General features: G+C 41.4%; 1 protein-coding gene across 1 annotated transcript in view; it reads left to right on the top strand.

Moving 5' to 3' along the window:
* The window catches only part of tcerg1l (transcription elongation regulator 1 like), a 43766-nt gene that overhangs the window by 10438 nt on the left and 6052 nt on the right, over positions 1–27276 (top strand). Inside the window, exons 6-11 of the mRNA XM_028568473.1 lie at positions 613–748; positions 6591–6707; positions 20487–20629; positions 21463–21541; positions 26071–26156; positions 26837–26934. Of these exons, the coding sequence (XP_028424274.1) occupies positions 613–748; positions 6591–6707; positions 20487–20629; positions 21463–21541; positions 26071–26156; positions 26837–26934 (659 nt within the window). The remainder of the gene's footprint in view (positions 1–612; positions 749–6590; positions 6708–20486; positions 20630–21462; positions 21542–26070; positions 26157–26836; positions 26935–27276) is intronic.

The raw sequence follows: 27276 nt of genomic DNA, 5'->3' as shown, positions 1-27276 counted from the left end.
AGTAACTTAACAACACATTGATGCACAGTAGATCACAGACAATATATATGATCAATACTTACACTTTATTAATCTTTATTAATCCGCTGAGTAGAGTGGTTTGTGTGTCCTCCAAAGTCTCTAACGTTAGCTGCACTGAAACGTCAGGTGCAGGCAAGCACTGAGCTGTCACTCAAATGTACTCCAAAAACGTATTAGCCAATGGGGACACATACCTGAAAGACCCGCCCACGAGAGAAGTTTGTGCCAGAATTGCAAACAAAGAGTTTGGAAGCGCAAACGAGAAAGCTGGGAGCAAAACTGCAAACATGTTGGAGAGAGAATAAGACTAATCACTTAGAAAGAAGCAGAGGGAACTGTAAACAAAAGCTCATAATATCAGACAAGTAAAATACCAATAGTTTATGACTACACACATGTTTTGTTTACAAGTTGGACATTGCACATTTGACAGTTGCACATCAAGTTTTACCTTTGAGGTGACAATTGTTTTGCTTGGAATTATTAGAAAAAAAATAATCACATAGGTAAACACAAACACACACACACACACACACACACACACACTTTAACAGACATTAGTATGATGCTAACATGATAACATGTGTGCAGCTAGCTGAAGGCTGGATTTCTCCAGAGGAAGTGTTCCAGAGGAGAGACAAGCCCCTCCTCCTGACCAATCACATCATCCAGAGGCCAGAGAGACACACCCCCAGGACTCACTCGCTGCTGAGATCACCTGACACAGGTGGGTGGAGCCAGATGCAGCCCTTTGATTGGCTGGGAGACTGAAATCATATGTCTAATCAGAAACACGGCTCCTCTGTTAGCCCTGCTTCCTTGTTAAAACATGTTTGGATTTGTTCATGCAGCCGGGGGCGGAGACATGCACGCTGCCTTCACCCTGTGTTCATGCCACCTCGGAATAACAGGGATCGCCCCCCTGGTTACGTTGTTTTTCCGACTGCCAGCATTCACATGGACGGGATGAGTGTTCTTCTACTTCTGTTATATTGGCGTTTTGCATAACAACTTTTTGCATGACTGCCACCAATGGTTGGCCGTAGCCTAGAGCATCAGGTGTGTGAAAACATGGAGACACAATAACAGAAGATTTTCTGCTGTTTTCTTATGCGAGCATCCAAACAGCACATGGCCAGGTGTTTGTTTGTGTTATCTGCAGGACAACCAATGGGAAAAGACACGGATAATGTGTTGTTTTTTTATACATGGGCCTATTTATGAATAATTTTAAACATATTATGTCTGTGTATGTTTCTTGGCAGAGGCATTTGTCCACAATAAACGTTTATTATCATTGAAATATGTTCAGTGAACCAAAGTCGCCTCCATCAAACGTCAGTTGTCAACAACGCGTCACCAACTGGGAAACTCGGGTATCAAAATCCAGCCCGAGTTTCCCACCTCTGATTCCCACAGGACGTTACGTGAATGGTGACGTTTTCACTCGGAAAAATGTTTTTCCCATATCCATGAACGCAAGATCAGTTTGAACAGGAAGTCACAGAAACACTCACTTCCTGTTAGATCTGATTCATTTAAATGTTATCAGACCCATTTATCACTTTGTTAAAAATCTCTGCAGGCGATCTATTGCTGAGGTTTTAATCCCACAGACTGAAGATGATCTGTTAACCTCTCAACATAGGTTTAAATCAGACAAATATCAATCACAATGAAGAGTAGATATAAACCATCATCCTGTTGAGTCAATTCTGAACCAATCAGCTCTTAGATCAGTTGAGAGTCAGGCGTTTCCCATCATGCTCTGGGTCTTCCAGCCAGTGGAGAGCTAGGGAGCGTTCAGCCCTGAAAAAACTATACTGTCTTTTTATAACCACAAGTTTACAGACACGTCTCTGGTGATTGGGTAACATCTCTGACATGCCTACCAAGTTTACAGACACATTTCTGGTGATTGGGTAACATCTCTGACATGCCTACCAAGTTTACAGACGTGATTGGGTAACATCTCTGACATGCCTACCAAGTTTACAGACACATTTCTGGTGATTGGGTAACATCTCTGACATGTCTACCAAGTTTACAGACACGTCTCTGGTGATTGGGTAACATCTCTGACATGCCTACCAAGTTTACAGACGTGATTGGGTAACATCTCTGACATGCCTACCAAGTTTACAGACACATTTCTGGTGATTGGGTAACATCTCTGACATGTCTACCAAGTTTACAGACACGTCTCTGGTGATTGGGTAACATCTCTGACATGGCTACCAAGCCAGAGAAAACAAACCTCAACACTCGCTGCACAACGTTCAGAGGAAACATGTTGTTCAACCCGGAAACCACAGCAGAACGGTGCACGCTGTTTAGAGATTAAATGTTCTCCAACTCGACGCTTGGCTCTAAAACTTTCGCCTGCCTCGATCTCATGACGTCATGGTTCCCACGTGCGCATGACATCAGAGGAAGTCGGGATCATGTTGGACATGAATCTAATGTCACAGAAGATTTAGGGGGACTTTACCTGCCACCAGGGCACCCAGGGCGCATTCAAACAAAACGTAACAAACGATTTCCCGCCCAGCAAAGAAAATAGTTATTTACATAACCCTCATTTACAAAACTGCAGCCGCCTTGGTTCCCACATGTGCATAACGTCAGAGCGACTCTGCATCAAGTCGTTGCATCTGCCAGAACCCTTGGGGCGCGTTCAGAGGGTTACTTACCAAACGTTTTCCTGTCCAGCAAAGACAATTCTTATTCACATTTATTGTGAAAGGCAAAAATTCCTGTTTGCAGCTGGGATCAAACCGGCGACTTTTGGAGACCAGATGTGCTTTTTGAGTACTGCATTAACGTTTGCCATGTTTCCATGACAACAGTGCTCATTGCTGGGAGCTGATTGGCTGTGTGGCTAACTGTTTAGAGACAGTGTGTGTGTGTGTGTGTGTGTGTGTGTGTGTGTTTTCTGAGACACACACACACACACAAGTGCTGTCAAATATAATATGAAGATGATTGGTCAATTTAAAATCACCCAGTGAAGCATGATGGGAATATTCTGCTGCTGCAGACCTGAGAGAGCAGAAATGTTTCTTTCTTTATGTGTTTTATTAAATGACTCGAGACAACGACAGGGTTGGAGCTGAAGAATTACGCGGCTCACATTTTTATGAATATGTTTTTAATCTTAAACTTTTTCTTATTTGAAGACATCAATGCTCATTTAGAGTTTGTTGTCTAGAAACAGTAATGAGGTTGTTTTTCAACAGAAAAGTTTCACATTAGAGTTTAATCACTAGAGGATGTCAGAGAAACTGTAGCTCCACTTTAAATGTCAGCCTTATAATTGTGAAACTTTTAGTGTTTGCTCACAGAAGTGAGATTGGGCTGTTTGGCTTCTGACTGACAGAAATTTGACTGCACTGAATTATATTTGACTGGACTAGATATAACTGGACTGGTTTTCAGTCTTATCTCTTCATGTTGTTCATGTGTGATTCCCTCATTAAAACAGATTCTGTTTCTAATTAAAACAGAAACTGAATTCCTCGGTTGGTTTGCAATCGGATGTATTTATGTCATATGTTTTTCCCCAGAAGCCTCTCTGTTAATTTGTTTGAGAGACATTCACAGGCTGTCAGGGGCTTGTGGAAGCAAACAAATGCAGATTAAATGTGGTTTTATTTCTGTGAACGTGGGTGTGTGTTCATGTTGTAGAGGTTTTCTGGCTAAAGCTCAGTTTCTGTTCAGTTTACACTGTCAGGATTGATTTGTCTCAGGTTTTCTACACATGGTAACATATGGAAACTGAAATTTAATTCTGCTAAACTCAGACTGAAAATCACACAACAGCACATGAATAAAATCGTGATGTCTCCAACAACGAGCCTGTGCAACGATAAAAGATAAATAAGGCCTGAATTCTGTGTTACATAACCGGATGAAGGAAGTGAATACAGCAACAAGGAAATGCTCTAAATGCTGAATTCTGTAAATTCAACAGCAAAAGTAGGATCAGAGACGTCAAATGTCAGACGTCAGTGTTGAGGAACAACAACAGATCGTCACACAGAGATGATAAAAGACCTCCAGATGTCCATGACGATCAATTTCAGGTGGTCTTAGTACAATACTTCAAACTAAGTTGTTATTTTATATTTGAATGTATGATTGTGGATTCTGACAGAGTTTCTGTCAAACAAATGGAGGTGATTCATAGGAGGCTAAATTGTTTGTGTGTGTGTGTTTGTGTGTGCTGCAGCTGTAGTGATTTTCTTGGCAGCAAGCGGGGACTCACATTAACTTGTGTGTGGGCGTTAGGCAGCTGAGGGCTCTGACTGGCAGCCTACTTTCATGAAACTGCTTGTGTGTTCGCTGTGTGTGTCTGTCTGTGTGTATGTGTGTGTGTGTTTGTGTGCTTGTGTTTGGCTGTTTAAGTGCACAGCGTTTGACTGGGTACAGATCTCAGACCTGCTGTAGAGTTATTCATTCCCTCTGAGTGTCACATCATTAAAAATGAAGAGAAATGACCCCATAAACATAGTCTGTGGTCCTTCCTGCACTGCACATTGTCTAGTCTTTCAATTTTTAGCTCTAATAATAATGGCAATAAAAGCACAAAAATAATCATAATAAATAAATGAATAATAACAGTCTGCATGACCCTGTCGTCCTTCGCACTGCCCTATCCCAGCTGGACCAGAGGAACACGTGACATTGTTGTTCATAGACTTTAGTTCAGCATTCAACACCATTGTGCCCTTCAAGCTCAGAGACCTGGGACTCTGAAGAGACCTGGGACTCTGAAGAGACCTGGGACTGACCCAGGACTGACCTGGGACACTGCAGAAACCTTGGACTGACCTGGGAGACCTGGGACTGACCTGGGACTGACCTGAAGAGCCAAATAAAGAACCTTTAACCTAGAAGCAATCCTGTCTGGATGTCTGAATGCAGAATGAATCAACCACAGATGGCAGTTACACCAATATCTACTTGGAGATACTTAACTTCCTGTGCTTTGTGATTGCCGACCCTGCCCTGATACGTTTCACCTGTCTCATTATCTTCCTCTTCAGAGTATTTATTCTGTTCCTGTTCTCTTTGCCAGTTCATCTCAGTTCCCATGTGTCTAACGTTGCAGCATTATCTCTCGTGTATACTTCTTGTGGATTTAGATCAGATGAGATCCTAGCACACTGTTTTTTGGATACCTCTGCTTGATCTTGGACTGATTTCCTCTGATCTAAACCCTGTTATACTTTAGAGTCTGCTCTTCATTTGAGTCCTTTATCTGTTGCAGTAGTGTCACAACAAGCACAGCATTAACCCCCTTGACACCAGTGGTGGAATGTAATTAAGTATGTTCACTCTAGTACTGTACTTCAGTCCAAATATTGAGGTACTTGTACTTAACTTGAGTGTTTTCTATGTATGCCACTTTCTACTTCTACTCCGCTACATTTCAGAGAGAAATATTGTACTTTTTACCCCACTACATTAATCTGACAGCTTTATTTACTAGTTATTTTACACATTAAGATTTCTGCTAAAAAATCTGATGTTTTATTCTAAAGTAAACTAGCCAACAATAACACGGCCTACATGTCCAGCTCAAATGATTGGACCATTAATTACACAATTGTTTGGATCGTTTCCAGTTTCTAAAATGGGAGGATTTTTCTTTATTTTTTTAATACTTTAACTACATTTTCCTGATTATACTTACAGACTTTTACTGAAGTACCATTTCCAGTGCAGGACTATTACTGTAATTTAACAAAGTGGTATTCATACTTTTAATGAAGTAAACAACCATAATACTTCATCCACTACTTTTTTTTTGCACAAATGTTTTATTGTCACTACAATGCTGCTGCTGTCAACAGATTTAGGTCAGTGTTTCCTGAAAGGAGCACCAACGTGTGGAGGCAGACTAATCTGCCAACACATCTACTATACACAAAAAAACACAAACAGTTCTGCATTCACACAGTAAAATGTGTTAAAACGTGAAATGACCTGTAATGATCGGCTGTCTCAAACTGATCTTTTATCTATCACATATAAACAGAACATCTGATTTGTGCATCCTCTTCTATATGACTACATTTCATTGTTCAGCTTATCACCTCCAATTTATCTTGTTTTTTTTAAGATAACTTGCCTGAAAGTCCAGGAACATTAGCAATAGTTTTGGATGGATTTTCAGGATCACAGAACAGACTGCAGATTTAGTTACAGCCCCAATATGAAGAAAAAAAAGCTGTTTCATGCTTGTTGCGTTCAGCACGGCCAGCGCGGATTGCGATATGACACAAACGCGGCCAGGGCAACTGTTAGTTGAGGGTCTGAGCGCAAAGCCGCGCACCTCCAAGACTTTGTAACAACACGGACATGTTTGTATAGACCACATTACAATGATTGGCTTTCAGGAGAGAAGAAGTTGTTTCTTTGAGCCGCTCTGACCACAATAAGTATGAAAGACCAGGCGGTTTGTAACGACCACGCGTGCCATCCGCAGTGCCCCAACAAAAGTGCTGAAGTGTCACTAAGCAAGGCATTGATGGAGAACCAGACTAACATGTTTCTGTGTGCAGGTCGAGTTAGAAGAGACACCACGAAGACCAGAGACACCGAGCCACACGCCGCCTCCTCCCTGCAGCTCCTCGCTGCCTCTCCTCTTCAGCTGCCTCTCCTCACTGCTCCTCCAACAGGTCAGTCTGTTTCCTCATCAGCTGGTTTCTCTTTTGGATCAGAAACAGGTTCTGGATCAGTAACAGGTTATTGATCACACAGGGTTAGGGGGAACACATCCTGTTAACACGTGGCTGTCAGCTGCTTTGTTCTTTAGTTTATTATTTTATTTCATCTGACAGAGATTAAAATGCTGGTAATGAGTGATAACCTGCTCTGGGTTGCACCATCTGTGCGTAAGTTCAGAGGTAGACTAATTTCAACAAAAGTTCTCACTTAGGTCAGAGTTTACATTTTGGGGGTTGCACCAGCTGAATAATTTTAACATAGTCAAAAGTTACAACTCAAAACTAGGTGTGAAGTCCTCTGTATGATCAGTTGGCATGGCGCATCGTTTTGAAAGGTGGAATAACTTGGAGAATGAGGAGGAGCGAACTGCTGTTTTACATCAGCAACACGTTCTCTGGGATAGATTAGTTACATCCCTTGAATAACTATTATGATTTTGATTAATAGTCACGCTTTTGTTTTCCATGAGCAGAGACAGAGGATTACCGACCTGCTGGCAGCAGACTCGGGTTATATAACCTTCTAATTAACAGCTACTAATGTTAATTCATACCAGTTTTCCAGTGTAGGCAATCAATATGTTTGTTATAACATTAGTTTAATCTGCCCATAACATTATATTATCCATGTTGTAGTCGATGTGTCACCACTCAAAGTCACTGTTGTTATTTTGCACTAACCCTAGCTGCAGGTTAAGGTTGTATATTATCACCTAATCAAACGTTAGCTGTTTTTAGCTAGCTTCTTTGCTATTGCTGAGCTAAGTGTTCAAAGACAATTGGCAAGAGAGACAACACAGTTTTATTAATAATAATAATAATAATAATAATAATAATAATAATAATAAACACTCCATCAAGAATAGTGCTTTTCACTGATTGGCCACAGAAAGTGATAACGTAATTTTCTGCGACACTATTCTAGTTAGTTTGGACTTTACGCCAGAGCAAACTGAGAGTAACTTTACGTCTCCAACAAACATCAACACAACTTTAGTATCAAACTAAATAGTTTCAGCATATCGTTTAGTTTCGACTTTACACCCAAACTTAACATAGAATTATGCGCAGATGCTGCAACATGCTGCTTTTATTAGTTTCTGGATCAGTAACAGCTTCTGGTTCTGGTTCTGGTTCTGTTCTGTTCTGTTCTGGTTCTCTTCTGGATCAAATGAAGGAGGCACATCATGATCCTGAAATCTCCTCAGTTATTGTGGATCAATAACAGGTTCTGCTTCTCTTCTGGTTGTGTTCTGTTCTGGTTCTAGATGAAATGGTTAACGGGGCTGCTGCAGCTTTAAACAGAACTGTGCTGAGTTATTGTAGATCACACAGACATGACAGCTTTATAAGTAAAACATGAAGAAGAAAGGTCTGACGTCTAAATCTGTTTTTATTATTTCATATTAGACTCTGCAGCATGGCCAAAGCTGGTTAAAGCTAGTTAAATATGGTTAAAGATGGTTAAAGCTAGTTAAAGATGGTTATAGATGGTTATAGATGGTTGAAGCTAGTTAAAGATGGTTATGATGGTTATAAATGTTAAAGCTAGTTAAAGATGGTTAAAGCTAGTTAACAATGGTTATAGATGGTTGAAGCTAGTTAAAGATGGTTATAGATGGTTATAGATGTTAAAGCTAGTTAAAGATGGTTATAGATGGTTGAAGCTAGTTAAAGATGGTTAAAGATGGTTATAAATGGTTGAAGCTAGTTAAAGATGGTTAAATATGGTTATAGATGGTTAGATATGGTTAAAACATTTGGAGCTATTGTTGTTTCATAGTTTGAATATTTAACTTTTTAAACCAAGGATTCCTCTCTGCAGTCTGCACTGAGCATGCTCAGAAAATACAAAAACATCTGAGTTCTCATATAAACATTCATTGTTTAGCTAGTTTGTAAAATGTCAAACTGAACCAGAGTCATTCTTACCTGAGGTCACGTGATGCTGAATTATGGGAATTGTGGTCTTGTTGTAGCCATAGACTGTAGAAATAACGCACGCAGCAGTGTCCCGTTGGTTTGTGGACTGCTGTTTAGAAGACTTGAGTTTGGAGATGTGGACGTCACCATCTTTGTTTTTTGCAACCAGATGTGACGATTTTTGAGAGTGTGGAACTGGGAAGGATGACACGGCAAAAGCCAGTGTTGTTCATGGTTTCATGGTTTGTGTTAAGCTAAATGCTAAAGAGGTATCGATTTTTAACCCCTCTGAAGCGAGTCATCCAGCAGAGATTTTACCGGCAGATAAACACAGACCTCCTGGTAGTGAAGACATTTGTCTGCATGTACGGCAGAACAGAACATCTGCAAACTTTCCCTTTACGTTAGCAGCTAACGCTCGGTGCTGCAGAACACTGAACAAGACTTTCTAGGTGACCAAAATGTTCCAGTGAACTTTGCTGAAGTGAAAACACAGTGAGAGGGTCAAAGATAAAAACACGGACAACAGCCTAAAACAAGTTGAGGTCTATTTTAATTTCCCCAATGTTGGCATAGTTAGCATTGATAAGCCTCTGTCCTGATTGACAGGTAAAGCATCCTGCGCTTTATCGTCTATTTTAAAATAAATGGAAGCATCATTTACTAAATGAACATTGTGCTGTGTTGAAGAAGACTTAAAACTAGAGATTGAGACCATGAACTCAGTATGACAATGTTTACAGAGGTAATAAATCAAGAGAGAATTAGGCTCATTTTCTCATAGACTTGTATATGAAACAGACTTCTTTTTGGAGCCAGAGGAGTCGCACCCTGCCGGAAGTTAGAGAGAATGCAGCTTTAGGGAGATTCAGCTTTGGCTTCACTTTTCAGACCTGTAAGTTTTGTCCGTTATTTTATTTTTTACAGTCTGTGGTTACAGTCTGTGGTTGCGGATGAATTATAGAGACAGAGCACATCACGTGGAAATCTGAAAGCAACGCCCACAGGGGGAAAACAACTCTCTGCTTCTATTGACATGTGTTGTGTGAAGGTGCCTCGTCATCAATTCTGTCTGCTAGCAAACAAAAGAAACATGCCTAAAAGCTGCTGTGTGGTGATATTTACTACCATCAATGTGTATAATCCATATCATAACTTTTTATAAGATGCTGACCCGCAAAGCTGAGTGTTTATGAAGACAAAAGTTGAAACAGATGTGAGGAATCAGCAGAGTGAATGGGGAGATGCTAAGCTAATGATATGTCCAATGTTATGCAGCAAGCGTTTTGTTACCAAGTCAAACATCCAATTGTCAGTTTTGGGCTAACTATATTTCTGTAAATTAAGATTAAGCATTCTGCTACCAAGTGAAATATGCAAGTGTTAGTTTTAGGTTAGTCTATGTCCATGACGTTCCACTTCCGAGATTTGTTCTGGTGCTGCCGGAACTCTGCCGGATCACGCTTTTTTTAGCAGGATATCCATCCCCTTCCTCTGCCTGGTCTCTGTTACATGACTGGCCCTCTGTCTTTGTGATGGGGTTCTAACCTCCGGTAGATTTCTGAGGACTATGGTTAACTGCTACTCAGATCTCTGCAGGGTAAATCCAGACATCTAGCTAGACTATCTGTCTGTCTGTCTTTCTGTCTGTCTGTCTGTCTGTCTGTCTAACAGCTAGCTAGACTATCTGTCCAATCTGAGGTTTCTGTTGCACGACTAAAACTACTTTTGAACATATACATGTTCCACCAAAACAAGTTCCTTCCTGAGACTATTTAGCAGAAGCGCTGTGGCTCCGTCCGGAGCTTAGCCCCGCCTACGATGATTGTGATTGGTTTAGAGAACTGCCAATAAACCAGAACACGTTTTTCTCAAATCCAGGAATGCTGAGTGGACTAGCCAGACCTGCCTTTGCCCCACTGTGGAGGAAGGTCTGGCAAATTGAGACTAGTTTTAGGCTAACTATATCTCAAAGACAAGCTAGTGATGCTAGCTAGTGTCTCCCCATTCTCTCTGCTGATTCCACTTTTGTTGGGTCGGCAGCTCAGAAAAAAGTTCTGGTTTCTTTACCCTGTTAGTAGTAGTAGAATATCTGCACACAGAAGTCTTTAGGCATGTCTCTGTTGTTTGCTAGCAGACAGAATAAAGAGGAGGAAACCATTATGCATTATGGGACTTGTTGCTGTTGCATTATGGGACTGGTTGCTGTTGCATTGTGGGACTGGTTGGTGTTGCATTGTGGGACTGGTTGCTGTTGCATTGTGGGACTGGTTGCTGTTGCATTGTGGGACTTGTGGTCTCTCTAATGGTTGTTTCCGCAGCGTATCGTTGCAGACTCTCACTGGTTCTTTATTGTTTGATAATTATGATTCAGCTCTTGTTGATTTCATGCTGTTGTGGATCTGAAGCCCCACCGTCTGCTTTGTTTCCTGCAGCAGCGAGACAAATCTGCAGCTCAGCGTGTCATTTTAGAAAATTATCTGACTAACAGCAACACAAAGCAAATAAAAAAACAGCAGCGGGGAGAAGAACAAAAAGATCAGACAAAAATTGTGTAAATGGCTCTCAGATATTCATTCACTGATTTGTTGATCTATTGATCTGCAACTGCCAATCATTCACCAACATTTCTATGTATTAAAATAAGTATTCTAGCAAGAAATTCGTTTTTGTGAATGTTGGGAGAACTTTTAGTGCCACCCTCTTTTCAGTTTATTATCTTGGTGGTTGACTGGTCCTATGTTTTTAGGAGGTTTGAAGACTTTTGAAATCAGAGGCTCCTCTGTTTCAACATGTGACTGAAGTGGTTAGTTCAAAACTATTCCGTCTCAATTTGTCAATAAAAAGATGATTAACTAATTAAAAATAAAATAAATTAACTCAACACAAAGTCTAAAAATAAGTTTTTTGTTTAGTGTGTTGTGCTGATTCATCAGCTTTTAAAAAAAACAGCTCGTTACAGCTCTTTGTTTCTGCTTTGTTTGATTATCCCGAAACTTTGTGTGTGTGTGTGTGTGTGTGTGTGTGTGTGTGTGTGTGTGTGTGTGTGTGTGTGTGTCTATGTGTGTGTGTCTCATTTCTCAAAGGCATTGTTTAATCTCCTTCCCACAATCCCCTGCTTCTCTCATCCTAACTTGTGTGTGTGTTTTAATGAGGTAATGAGTTCTGAATAATAAAGGGCACATGCACACGCACGCACGCACACACACACACACGCACACAGCTGAATATTCGGATGAGTAGATTATCTACAGTGATCGGGTTAATGTTTAGGGTTGGGCTTCGTTTTGAGTTTAACAATTCCGATTCTTACCCTCTAAACAGGTCACATGATTATTTCACAGAAAAGAGGAAGATTTAATTTTGATTCCATGGTGATTCACAGTTTTACGCTTTTTCAACGTGAAATAAAGCCGGACACTAGAGCACCACTTACTGTGTTCCACGGCTGCTACACAACAAGCACCTGCTGGAAATGTGGCCGTCGCTACTGAAACCAAAAGTTGCACGTGTTAAATCTGGAACCGATTATCGGATTCCAAACTAAATTTCACAATCAAATTCAGTAACAATTTGATAATGATTCTATTGGAATCTGTTTTTTGACACAAAGTTGGAGCCGGTTCTCAATGCTGAATCCTATGATGCAATCCATGCAACAATCTGTTCTAACAATATATCTGATCTGTTCAGTCCTGTTGCTCTGGACTTTAATCTCTGTTATCTGCACCTGGTCCTCACCTGGAGCCCCTTCCCCACTCAGACAATTATAACATGTTCTTCATACGCATACCACAATAAAGCTCACTTTCTGAACGGCTCTGGTTCCAGAGGGATTTTCCCTGTTCAAAATCTCTGTGACCTTTCATTAAATACTGATACGTATATATCAAGTTTTAAGCCTGGAACCAACCAGCTACGAGAGGAATCAGGACCGTAAATCATTGACTCGTCTGTGTCATGATCAGCTTGTGATCTCCGATATCTATTGTGCAAGGGCACCGCTGCCGCCCAGGAGGGTTATGATTGGTTCATCCCCTAATCAATAACACATAAGCAGTGCATAGCTAGGCTCCCATCGATGATTCATCTGCTGTTTCTGTCACGCTCTCTTTCCTCTGCAGGTAATTTCCTTACGGTCTTTATCTGCATTCCCACCTTGTGTGATCACCTGCCAGCCCTAATGTCCTGCCTCCCTCATGTGTTCATATTCACTCCTTTCTCTTCTTTCTCTGCCAGTTCATCTTCTACCCTTGTGTCGAGCGTTACAGCCATTTCCCCTGTGTGCTTAGGAACTGTTGGTTTTAACTGTTCTGCCCTGTTTGTGGAAACCCTTTTGTGACTTTAACTGCATATCTGAGTCCCCTGTTTGCCACCAGCCTGACAGTTACAGAGCTGGGACAGCAGATGTGGGGATGAGGTTGGATGTCCTAACCAAATCCAGGAGATTAACAGTGGAGATCTGATGGTTTTATGCACCTATTATAGTTGCAACACACTCTTGATTGTTGAGACTCATCACTTGAACTTCAGTTCAGGAGGAAACCCTAGTTGTCTTCTCATGGTTATCCTGAAAGGTAGCTTAACAAGACAAGAATGTACCTTTCCATCTCTGCCCACATAAACATCTGTAATGCTCCCCATTTTCCAAAAATGTTAGGGCAGTTTCTTCTCAGATTAATACCACATATCTTAAGACTGTTTCACAGAAGAGGATCTCTCATCCATTAGATATTCCTTTTTAAACTGAGTCCAAAATGTTTTTATAATCCACAGTTTGCTCAACTGATCTTGACTTGGTTTAGGTGCTATTGTGTCATTGCCAGTAAAGGAAAGTGTTTTAAGATGCTAACCTATCAAAGTGTGAGGGAGTTACTGGAACAGATTCCTCGCTGTTTGTAATAGGACAGAAGTTAACAATGCTTCCATATCTGTCAGAATCGTCTAGATTTCTTCATAGATGCTTTTCCGATCACTTGTCTGGTGGAGGTGTGATTTTTATGCACCTTAATGGTCGCAAGACCCTGAGAATTTACAGAGTTAATAAAAGGTGAAAAAACACTGCGCTGCAGTTTGATTTCAAAGTAACTCACACCCTCTGTGTCAGTAAAAACCTCCTGATCTCTGTTGTGTTCAGGAGCAGTTTGATAAAGTGACTCTATAAACTGAGACCAGAGCTTTATTGAACACTCTAACACACACACACACACACACACACACACACACACACACACACACACACACACACACACACACACACACACACACACACACACACACACACACACACACACACACACACTACTCTGCAGCATGTAATTGGGTGTTTTTCAGGAAGACAGCTCATAGCTCATCTTTACAGCTTTTATACTGCAGACACACACACACACACACACACACACACACACACACACACACACGGGAGGCTGTGGCTCAGATGGTAGAGCGACTATCAATTGGAAGGGCGGTGGTTTGATCCCTGGCCCTGCAGTCTGCATGTAATAGTGTCTATGGGCATGGGCACCCTGGTAGCTCACCTGGTAGAGTTTGCGCCCAGTGTACCAAAGCTCAGTCCTTTCCGCAGCAGCCAGGGTTTGAATTCGACCTGTGGCCCTTTGCTGCATTTCTTCCCCATCTCTCTCCCCCATTTACAGTCTACAACTGGCCTATCAATTAAAGGCCAAAATGCCCCCAAATATATTCTTAAAAAAGTGTCTTTGGGCATGACACTGAACATTGGCTGTGCGATTGGTATGTGAATGCATGAATCTGATGAGCAAGATCTGTAGTCACGGTTACGGGTTTGGAAAACAGGAAGCAATGCAGCAGTTATGGATGGCTCACAGAAACAGAAATGGAGAAAGAAAAGGGTCTTTTGATGTCAGGTTAAAGTTCAAAGCCCTTCCACATGTTCTCTCTACCAGACTAAATGCTTCTTAATTTGGGATTCATCGCAAGTTAACTACGGACAATTAAAAATGATTTCTTTGATTTACTTTCATCATGTTTGCTTCCCCCTTCTCTAACCAAGACATTACAAGTTTCACATTTTCAAATCTCTTTTTTAAGTCTCCAAGGATTAAATGTTCATAACACAAAGAAGTGATCTTGTTTTCAGTCGGAGCATCCTGTCAACAGTTTGAAAGTCTGATTTGTTGTTGGATGGATGTTAATTAGATTAAAGAGAACAAGAAGGAGACACGTTTATGGAAATTTGTTTCCATCTCATGACAGAAAGACAAAAATATCAAAATTAATGGATAAGAGAGATGTTCATAACTGCTGACAAACTCAGAAACAAATCATCTTTATTCATTGAACGTGTCTTCTCATCTGCGTCTCTCTGCTGATGAATAAATGAAACTCAAACGTGAATAAAACATGAAATAAAAAGCTGAAACTGCTGTAGTTTTAAAATTTGAAATAATAAAAGTCATGAAGTTCATATTCATCATGTGTCTAATGTTACATGCTAAATACGGACGTAATAAAACTGTTTAATCACAGCACCACCTGCAGGACGACACGCTGAGAACATTCATCTTCAGTTTCTCTCGTCTCCTTTCAGTTCCCTTCAGGACAAATGTCTCTCTGAACGACTTTCTGTTTTTCAGAATAAAATTAGCAATCACCATCTCAACACACAGACACAAACACACACTCTCACACACACACACACACACACACACACACACACAGATACAGACACACTGTAACACAATCAGTGAATTTAGTGAATATTTCACATCAGGTTTGCTTATTGCAACAAGATCAGACTGGAAATCATTGATTAGACATGCTGCACACACACACACACACACACACACACACACACACACACACACACACATGGAACACAAACACACACACATAGACACACACACACACGGAACACACACACACACACGGAAAACAGACACACACACACACACACACACACACACAAGGTTCAGTTTATTTTAGTTTATTAATTATTAAAGAGATGAAGTTTGAGAAAAAAGAGCTGATTTATGTAACTTTTCTCTGTCGTCCTGTTCTTCTTTCTGCTCGTTGCTTCATCAGCTGTTTCCTCTTGTGTGTGTGTGTGTGTGTGTGTGTGTGTGTGTGTGTGTGATCCATCACAGCCTCCAGCAGCAATGAACTAATTGGAGGTTTACCCTCGAGACGCGGATGTACCGACTTTGTGTGTGTCTGTGTGTGTTTCTGTGTGTGTGTTTGTGTGTTTGTGTGTGTGTTTGTGTGTTTGTGTGTGTGTTTGTGTGTTTCTGTGTGTGTGTTTGTGTGTTTCTGTGTGTCTGTGTTTCTGTGTGTGTGTGTGTGTGTGTGTGTTTCTGTGTGTGTGTTTGTGTGTTTCTGTGTGTGTGTTTGTGTGTTTCTGTGTGTGTGTGTTTCTGTGTGTGTGTGTGTGTGTGTTTCTGTGTGTGTGTGTTTGTGTGTTTTTGTGTGTGTGTTTGTGTTTGTGTGTGTGTGTGTTTGTGTGTGTGTGTTTCTGTGTTTCTGTGTGTGTGTTTCTGTGTTTCTGTGTGTGTCCATCACATTGTAAGGACCTAATTGTTAACCAGCGCTGTGGGGGCCAAACTGGCGGTCCTCACACATTGATAAGGGATTAAAGCTAGGGTTACGGTCGCCGTGGTGTTGCTGGTGTGAAATCTACGAGCAATAAAATGACTTCTCCACATCTGTCGTTGCCAGGACGATTCAATTCAATTCAATTTATTCATAGTATCAATTCATAACAACAGTTATATCAGGACACTTTACAGATAGAGTAGGACCCAACAATTCCAGTAATTCCCCCAAGAGCAAGCATTCAGTGTGACAGTGGCAAGGAAAAACTCCCTCTCAGGAAGAAACCTGGGACAGACCCAGGCTCTTGGTAGGAGGTGTCTGACGGGACAGACCCAGGCTCTTGGTAGGAGGTGTCTGATGGGACAGACCCAGGCTCTTGGTAGGAGGTGTCTGATGGGACAGACCCAGGCTCTTGGTAGGAGGTGTCTGATGGGACAGACCCAGGCTCTTGGTAGTAGGTGTCTGACGGGACAGACCCAGGCTCTTGGTAGGAGGTGTCTGACGGGACAGACCCAGGCTCTTGGTAGGAGGTGTCTGACGGGACAGACCCAGACTCTTGGTAGGAGGTGTCTGATGGGACAGACCCAGGCTCTTGGTAGGAGGTGTCTGATGGGACAGACCCAGGCTCTTGGTAGGAGGTGTCTGACGGGACAGACCCAGACTCTTGGTAGGAGGTGTCTGATGGGACAGACCCAGGCTCTTGGTAGGAGGTGTCTGACGGGACAGACCCAGGCTCTTGGTAGGAGGTGTCTGACGGGACAGACCCAGGCTCTTGGTAGGAGGTGTCTGACGGTGCCGGTTGGGGGTGTGATGAACAGTGGCAATAATAGTCACAATAAAGATAATGGATCAGTGACTAGAAATAGTAGTTGTAGTAGTTCATGGCATAGCAGGGCACTGTAGAGCATAACAGGTGTAACAGGGAATAGCAGGTATCCAGGTGTCAGGTCAGGTGGGTTAGGGTTAGACAGGTATCCAGGTGTCAGGTCAGGTGAGGTCCAACATGACCTCATAACCTCCCCAGGAGTACTTCAACTCTGTGTCTCCATGGAGACGGGAGGTTTTCCGTAACAGTCACATTGTTTTAATGTTTGTTCGTCTTCGTGTTTGACAGTTTTCAGTAAATATATTTTTTAGCTTTCTGATTGGCTGCGTGACGATGTGATCATCCTTAGCCCCGCCCTCCTGTGTGTGAGCTTTATTAAAGTTTTAAGTGTTTCATCGCCATGGTTAATGGTTGGTGCTGACTGTGTTTCCATGGCAACCCCAGACCTGCTTCTAGCTGTGATTGGTCTTTCAGTCTCTCACATTTTATACCGAAACGGAAGTTAATGGAAACCACATGGGAAGGGGGGGGATAATAGAGAAAAGGTAGAGAAATAAAGAAATAAAAGGATTATAAAGGACGGATGAAGAGAGGAAGTAAAAAAATTAGATTGAGACACTTCAAACGAATTTGAGCTACCTACACAGACAGACACACACACACACACTCCCATTCTGATGCAGATGAATCGTCTTTTCATGCCCTGACTGAAAACGAGTGAGAGATATAAAAAAGAGAGAGGATGAAAGGCGTCTTCTTCTTTCCCCATTATGCCGTTTAATCGACTCAGCGCCAACACACCTGTCAATCACCTGCAGCCTGCTGCTCTGTGTTTATAGATATACATAATGTTAATGATATAATGTCAAGGCACATTCTGCTCCAGATGTCCTTTATTTTAGGGTTCAGACCAGAAACAGAGATCTGTGATTCTCCACAGGGTGGTGAGCTGATGGGAGTGCCTGTTCTTAAACTCCCCAATGTAGCACAAGTAGACTTCATATTTCACAGTTCCTGGGCAGCTCAGAGCTTGTGTTTGGTGGTTTATATCTGTCTTGTGGCAGAGATAGAGGCAGTGTTTTTTCCTGTTTCCTGTACGGGACTCTCACACAGCCTCAAAACACCCCCACAAGTCTGATCTCTGTTACATGACTGGCCCCCGCAGCAGGACACAGGGGGGAGTTTCTACAGAAGTTAGTGTAAAATGCTGCTTAAAACCGCCTCAAAGACCGGAGTAGCTTTTATTTTTTCGTAGAAAAAGAGAGCAAAGGTTAAGCAGTTCAGTCATAGGACATAGCTGCCAACACTCCTGTTTTTCCCGGGTTTCTCCTGTTTTTTAGCCCTATCTCCCGGATCCCTCTCGGTTTGTTATTTCTCCTGGGAAACTCCCGTAATTTGCAATTAATTAACTCATTTGTGGAACCAATATGTTGGTTTAATGTTGACCAGTTGCCAGATCTTGTATGAAACGCATCCTATTCACACAATCCACCATATGCAATGTTCAACCCGTTTGTCACCTCAACCTCGCAACCTACAACCCTCAATCTGGCAACCTATAATACAGTTGGGCAGTTGATCTCTGCACAAGCTTCACAGAAAGTTCAGACCCGAAAGCGAGCCGATAAAGATGGCAGGTGAAGGTGGTATTCCCGCAAAGCAATCGAAATATAGATGTAAATTTCAACATGTTGGGCACAACAATCTACATGCATCTTACCTAGTCATATCCACAACCTCCACACTTTTTGTAAGGTGTGTCGCATTGATTTTAACATAGCGCATGGCGGGCAAAATGACATCACCCAGCAGCACATTAAAACCCAGCGGCACCATCGCGCAGAAAAAGCACATAAAGGGCACACGGGCGATTTCATCCTTCATCATGAAAGAACAGAGAGAGGCAGAACACGTGAAGCAAGCTGAACTCAAGATGGAAATGTTGGTAGCACAGACTTACAGTAAGCCTACACTTAACACTACCCCCCACACACACACACACACACACCCCACCCCTCCTGTTGTGCCGCCATGCTCCCGTACAAATCTCCCGGATTTTGAAAACCAAATATTGGCAGGTATGTCATAGGAAGAAAAAATAATTAAAATTGTAGTTTATATCAACAACGTTTTATTTCCGGGATTGCTCCGCTGCCGCTGGAAATTCTACCGGATGTCCATCCCCTTCCTCTGTCTCTGTGTTGGGTTTCTGTCTGTCTGTCTGTCTGCTCCTCAGACCTCTGCAGGGTAAATCCAGACAGCTAGCTAGACTATCTGTCTGTCTGTCTGACTGCTCCTCAGATCTCTGCAGGGTAAATCCAGACAGCTAGCTAGACTATCTGTCTGTCTGTCTGCTCCTCAGATCTCTGCAGGGTAAATCCAGACAGCTAGCTAGACTATCTGTCTGTCTGTCTGACTGCTCCTCAGATCTCTGCAGGGTAAATCCAGACAGCTAGCTAGACTATCTGTCTGTCTGTCTGTCTGCTCCTCAGACCTCTGCAGGGTAAATCCAGACAGCTAGCTAGACTATCTGTCCAATCTGAGGTTTCTGTTGCACGACTAAAACTACTTTTGAACGTACACATGTTCCACTAAAACAAGTTCCTTCCTGAGACGATTTAGCAGAGGCACCGTGGCTCCGTCCGGGGCTTAGCACCGCCCACGATGATTGTGATTGGTTTTATCCCTATCCGCCCGAGCTTTGTCGTATATGACAAAAAACATCAAAAAACAGCATCTCCAATTCATATATTAATCATTTTACAGCCATAAGAGTTAGAGACTTACCATCTTTTCCAGCTAAAGGCTAACACTCTGGCCGTCATGGCGAAGTCTTTGGAGGTCTTCTATCCATACGTTTGGGCCTTTTTTTGAAGAAATGTAAATAGTTTGTCCTTTATATGAGTTATAATGTTCATTATGTTTATTTTTGCACTGGATGACTCTTATATGAGAAGTGTTTTAGTCATGAGATTGGCTTAGCTATTATTTCTCTATGGGTGATATCAATGCATATCTGTGAGATTCAATTTCCATTTTATTTAATAGTGTCTTTATGCTCCTACAACCTTTTTTGACCTCACTGCAGTACAAATTTTCAAATAGCCCAGTTTCATCAAAATAAGTATGTTCATAGATTGACTGTGGACAACAAGGTTGATGTTTTACAAACTTTTATACAAAATTAAACCAGATAGACCATGAGTTGTAAAAAAATACCTCAGGTTGTAGAGGGTTAAGAGTTTTGGACAGTTATATTATTTCACCCTGAGGGTCAAAGAAATGTCAATAAACCAGAGCATGTTTTTCTCCCATCCAGATATGCCGTGTGGACTAGACAGACCTTCCTTCACAGCTCTGTGGAGGAGAATCTGGACATGCGAGACTACTAAAATGATGATGTAATCCTGTAGGTGGAGCTTACTGGAAGTGGGCGGAGTTTCACATTCAGCGGGATAACGAGGCGTGGCCTATAGTTCTGACCAATCACTGGCATAGAGGGGCGTGGTCACGGCCGGTCATCTGCCTGGAGAGAAGTCTGTCTCCGCCCACACAGGTACGTTACAGTATGTTACAGTACATTACACAGGTATATTACAGTATGTTGCAGTATGTTACACAGGTATATTACAGTATGTTGCAGTATGTTACACAGGTAAGTTACAGTACATTACACAGGTATATTACAGTATGTTGCAGTATGTTACACAGGTATATTACAGTATGTTGCAGTATGTTACACAGGTAACTTACAGTATGTTATACAGGTATATTACAGTATGTTATACAGGTATATCACAGTATGTTACACAGGTTTATTACAGTATGTTACATTCATGAAGTGACCAACCACAAAGAAGAGGTCAGTATCATACATCAATTGTAACATTTGTTTTGAAAACATATAATATACATATATATATATATATATATATATATATATATATATATATATATATATATATATATATATATATATATATATATATATAATATAAGCAAAAGCCGCCTATGATATGCAGATAAAGCGCTCTGCTTGCCGCCTGTGGAATAGTTTTCCTGTGAGGATAGGGTTAGGGTGGAGACACTCGGAGGAAGAGCTATACTGAGGTTAAAGTTCAAATCATTTCATTTTTCACCTTGTTGCCGCTGACCTTTCAAGGCGAAACCAAAACCAGAAGCAGTGATGATTGAGCTTTGCTGATCTTTGATTGGCTCAGTAGTGATGATGTTGAGGTGGGCTGATGTCTGTCTGTCTGTCTCTGTCTCTCTCTCTGTCTATCTCTCTATCTGTCTGTCTCTCTGTCTGTCTGTCTGTCGCTCTCTCTCTGTCTCTCTGTCTCTCTCTGTCTGTCTGTCTGTTTAAAACTGTTTCCTCTTTTTCTTCAGGTGATGAAGGAAGTCCATCCCTCCTTCTTCTCTTCACGATTTTCTTCCAGATTCACTCTGCTGACAAATTACAGACACAGTAAGACATGTCCGTCTATCCGTCTGCCTCTTCATCATCTGTCTGTCCCTCTCTTCTTCATCTATATGTCCATCTCTTCTTCATCTATCTGTCCATCTCTTCATCATCTATCTGTCCATCTCTTCATCTATCTGTCCCTCTCTTCTTCATCTATCTGTCCATCTCTTCATCTATCTGTCCATCTCTTCTTCATCGATCTGTCCGTCTCTTCATGTATCCGTCCATCTCTTCTTCATCTATCCTCTAATATAGGAGTCTCCAGGAGTCTCCAGGTGTTTCCAGGTGTTTCCTAGTGTTTCCAGGTCTTGTGGATGTTTTTAAAGTATAAAGCCTTTAGTTTCTCAGTCTGAAGTCTTATTAATGTCGCCCACTGAGGTCACTAGTCAGTGTCGGTTGAAGACTACAGCTGTGTTTCTTCACACACGTCTCTTTCTTCCCTTTCAGCCCTAAAATGTCAATCAACCTTTTTACAGATCATCAGCAACACCTGCAAACTCTTGTCACTGAAATGAAAGATTCTTCTATGGATAAGTACAAATTGTCAGCACTATGTCAGGATATAGCTGCATCAGTTTCTGATTCAGACATGTTTATGATTATATGTATGATATATATTACTATTGTTTCTACCACTTTATGATATCTGCAGTTTGCTGACGAACAGAAGTGAGACACAGCCACTGAGTTGTCAGTCTGTGTTTAATGTCATGTTGACTCAGCGTTATGTTAGTCTGAGTTCAACCGTTGGCTGTGACTTCCTGTTTCTGCCACAGATAGTTTCTGACATTACGGTCACATGACCATGTGTCTGCTGTCACAACGTTTCATCCTTTCTCCTTGGATCAAAGTTAGCCGTGGGAACTCTCTTATTCCCTGTCACATTTTATCGCTATCTGTTATCTTTCTTTTCTGCTCTCATATTGACCCAACTTTTCATTATTTGTTGTGGAAAAGAAGAAAAACATGACACCTTAAAGTCTGTATGAACAGGGAAGTAAATGTGACAAACGAAAAAAATCAGTGACTCTGATTCATATTTTAGCGTGTCAACCTTTCCAAAGAATAAGAAGGGAACAAGTTTAAAAGTTGCTCCTTTAACCTGGAAACCCATCATCTCTGGTGCACATGCTGTTTCTGTCCGGCTGGGTTGTAAATCATATTCTTATCAGATGGAAATCTAATGTCCTTTCTGAGAGGTGGCAGTATGTCTAACCCATACAACAGAAAACACTGCCATCAGTTCTTTTCAGTGGACTCTGTGATCAGACTTGTAAACTATTCTGAGATCGGTCCTACACTTTGAATTGAAACCACTGACCAACAGCAAACTAACAGATGAGGCCCATAGACATAGTCTAACATTATGAGGCCCTGCAGGCAGGGGCGTAGCTCAAAATTCTGGGCCCTGTAGAAAGGCATTTTCTATGGGCCCCTCACTGCATCCACAGCTATTCATTCTAGCATCTTTTTGGGCCCTCCTCACATGAGGGCCCTGGGTACTCAGTCCCCTTATTCTCCCCAGTCCAACGCCCCTGCCTGCAGGGGACAGAGTCTAACATTATGAGGCCCTGCAGGGGACAGAGAGTCTAACATTAGCTGTGTTTCTCCAGTTTCCTCTAACTCTGCTGGAAGAGAAACCATCTGCAGTCAGTGGTCTAATCTGAGTGGTTGTAGCAAACTGTCATTTAACTCTGATAAGTTCCTGTTATTAGCAGCTGAGCTAACAGGCCTGCTAACGGCTGCTGTCGGGGGAAGAATGATCTATGTTTTATGTTTGTGTTTTAGTGTTTCATGGAGAGAAGAAGCAGCACTTCCTGTTCATGTTACTGAGTTTCAGATCAGGAAACTGAGGTGGACAGAACTTGTTTTGGTCTCTGATTGTTGGAGTAATAATAAATTGATTTCATTCATGAATTCATAGAAACAAGATGATTCTTATTTAATTTAGTTTTCTATAATGAGATTAAAAAAATATCGAGTTTTGACTTTAAATTTGGAGAAATAACTAAAAGTAGAAGATGTAACCTCTCAGGTGTAACGAAGCGACATGTGTTCTTTTGTTTGGGTCAGTATTAGAAAACCTTAGTTTAAGTTTCTGTAAAAAAGTCAACCACAGAGAATTTATTTTATTTTTGACGTAACCTGCATTATTTGAAAAAAAACGTAAAGACCTCCACAATCTTCCTCCAAAAGGCAACAAAGGAAATGGAAAATGAGTGAAGGAGTTGCCATCGCACTGATCAATAGGAAGATAAATAAAGAAACAGACGGTGGAGCACTGTACACAGATCGATAACTCCAAACAGTCACAGAGTGGCATTCTCTTTGGGCCTTTTCACACCTGACAGTCCAAACTAAGGTTCTTGTTTTTGTTTCATTTTAACATTTGATCCGGTTAGTTTTGGTTTCACACTGTAGTTATGCAAGAGCACTAAAGAACTCTACGTGACCTAACTACATCCTGTCGTCATCAGATAAAGGAGCCGCCTCTACCAATACTTCTAACTGATCAGATTGTAGACGAGATTCCGTAGTACAGAGGAGGTTTCGCACCTGGGAGTTGTTGTGGATAAAACTGCCAAGGTTCAGCCGGACCTAAGTGGAAAGTCTGAAAGTCCCTTTAACTCTTTTCTATCAAACTGTTGCAGATTAAACTTGGCTGGTGTCTATGTTGGAACGGCTTTCTCTTCCAGATTTATTGATTGGTTTAATATTCTAAGTTCTTCATTTAGGCTGTATATTATCTACTTACTTCTTTATTATCTAGTTTCCAACTCCAAATGGTCTATGAAATATCTGATATTGTCCAACAATCAAAATTATCTACCTGCCAGATTGAAACCCTGCCCACCCACCAAGGTAAAACCTGTCTACCCTCCCTCTCTTCCTTCATAACTGACATCCACTCCTCTCTGATTTCTGCTCATCTTGCCTCCTCTATCAAAACTGCTGCTATCACCCCTGTACTTAAGAAACCTGGTGCAAATCCCAACGACCTAAATAATTATAGACCGATCTCCAACCTGCCATTTATTTAAAAAATCCTAGAGAAAACTGTTGCTGCACAGGTCCATAATCATCTCATTAACAATAACCTCTATGAACAGCTTCAATCTGGTTTTCGCCCTCTTCATAGCATAGAAACAGCACTAGTCATGGTCACCAATGACCTACTGATGGCCACTGACTCAGGATTTCTCACTATACTCATCCTCCTTGATTTGACTGCTGCCTTTGATACAATTTCTCACAATATCCTCATGAACCGTCTAGCCTCCATTGGTGTCATCAATACATCACTCAAGTCGTTCACATCTTACCTCTCTGGCCGCACTCAGTTTGTACAACTTAAACATGTTCAATCATAACCCTCCCCAATTACCAGTGGTGTTCCCCAGGGCTCGGTCCTGGGCCCCCTCCTTTTTTATAATTTACTTACTTCCTCTAGGTTTTATTTTCAGGAAATACAATATTCAATTTCACTGCTACGCGGATGACACCCAGCTCTACTTGTCCACCAAACCCCCTTCCATGCTCCTTCCGTCTTCCCTGTCTGACTGTTTAGACAAAGTTAAAACCTGATTCACTCATAACTTCCTCAAATTAAACAGTAGCAAAACAGAAATTCTCCTTGTTGGCTCCAACTCCACCGTAGCAAGATGTCCCAATTTCTCACTCTCCATCAACAATTCCAAAGTCCCCTCTTCCACTCATGTCAAGAGCCTCGGTATCATCCTCGATAGCACACTTTCTTTTGAAAAACATGTCAATAATCTCTGCCGGTCTGCTTACTTTCACTTAAGCACCATACACCATCTTCGTCCATACACCCAATAATACTGCTACACTCATCCATGCTCTTGTCACTTCCTGTATTGATTATTGTAACTCCCTCCTCTTTGGTTTACCCAGCAAGTCCATCCATGAACTCCAATTGGTCCAAAACTCAGCTGCCCGTATTATCACCAGAACCCCAACAACTGAACACGTTCCTTAAACAACTGCACTGGCTCCCTGTCCAATACCGTATTGACTTTAAGATTCTTCTTCTCACGTTCAAGCCCTCCATAATCTCGTTCCTCCATAGCTCTCTGAACTCCTTCAGCCCTACACTCCATCCCGAACTCTCCAATCCTCCTCTTCCTCACTGCTTTCCACACTCTGCCAGCCTGTCCACAATGTAGTTTAGAGCCTTCAGCCATTCTGCTCCTCACCTTTGGAATGCCCTCCCGCTATCCATCCGTACCATAGAGTCTCTACCCACCTTTAAAACCTCCCTCAAAACGAAAGGCCTACCCCACATGATGCCTTTTTCACTGTATTTGTGCTTGTTTTAACTGTAAGGTGACCTTGAGTGCTATGGAAGGCGCCCATAAATAAAATGTATTATTATTATTATTATTATTATTATTATTATTATTATTATTATTATTATTATTATTATTATTATTATTATTATCATTATTATATCCACTGTACATCCAGTATATGACCAGTTTAAATAAAGTTTTATTGTGTGTGTCCATCAGAGAAGCGACGGATGAGTGGATGTAAAGTTTCATACAGAGGAGGGTTTCTGCTGAGAACAGAAAGAACAATAGAAGACAACAAACAGGTAAAATAAATCTCCAATCATGTTCCTGTTGCAGCTGCTGGAGGTGGGAATACTTTTAACCATAGTTAACACATGTATATATATATATATATATATATATATATATATATATATATATATATATATATATATATATATACATATCTACACATTATCTCACAAAAGTGAGTAAACCCCTCACATTTTAGTAAATATTTCATTATATCTTTTAATGGGACAACACTGAAGAAATTACACTTTGCTACAATGTAAAGTATTAAGTGTACAGCTTGTATAACAGTGTAAATGTGCTGTCCCCTCAAAATAACTCAACATACAGCCATTAATGTCTAAACCACTGGCAACAACAGTCAGTCCACCCCTATGTTAAATTCCCAGAGAGGCAGGCAGATTTTTATTTTTAAAGGCCAGTTATTTCATGGATCCAGGATACTATGCATCCTGATAAAGTTCCCTTGGCCTTTGGATATATATATATATATATATATATATATATATATATATATATTTTATACACACAGGGGGTCCCAAACTGAGGCTCGGGGCCCTCAGAGGGTCAGCAGGTAAGTCTGAGGGTCGTGAGATGATTAATGAGGGATAATAGGTATTGTGTGTGTGTGTGTGTGTTTCTGTGTTTTTGTGTGTGTGTGTGTGTGTGTGTGTGTGTGTGTGTATTGCAGTGTATTTCTGTAGACAGAGGAGGAGAGGATGAAGGAAGTGAAGGAGGAAGGAAAGACAGACGTCCTGTTGCCTCCACACCTGTGCCGGGGTCGCCATGGTAACTGCTGCTCCAACACACTAAAACACACTAAAACACACACACACACACACACACAGTACAGTGTGTTGTTGTTGATGGTTATTGATGTTTCCCCTCTGAACGTTTCTGGTTCTCCTGTGACTTTAATGTTCAGCAGGAAGCCTGTTGCCATGACTACATGAACAGAAACTTTCTCTGTGTTCAGAGGAATTAGGAGGATCCAACACTCACACATGCTCTTTAAGATTCTAAATGCCATGTCCATTTATATGTGTGTGTGTGTGTGTGTGTGTGTGTGTGTGTGTGTGTGTGTGTGTGTGTGTGTGTGTGTGTGTGTGTGTGTGTGTTGTGAGTGTGTGT

Source organism: Perca flavescens, chromosome 21 (genome assembly GCF_004354835.1).
Source record: "Perca flavescens isolate YP-PL-M2 chromosome 21, PFLA_1.0, whole genome shotgun sequence".
NCBI lineage: Eukaryota > Metazoa > Chordata > Actinopteri > Perciformes > Percidae > Perca > Perca flavescens.
Note: the sequence above shows the minus strand (reverse complement) of the source record. Positions and strands in the feature narration are given on the sequence as shown.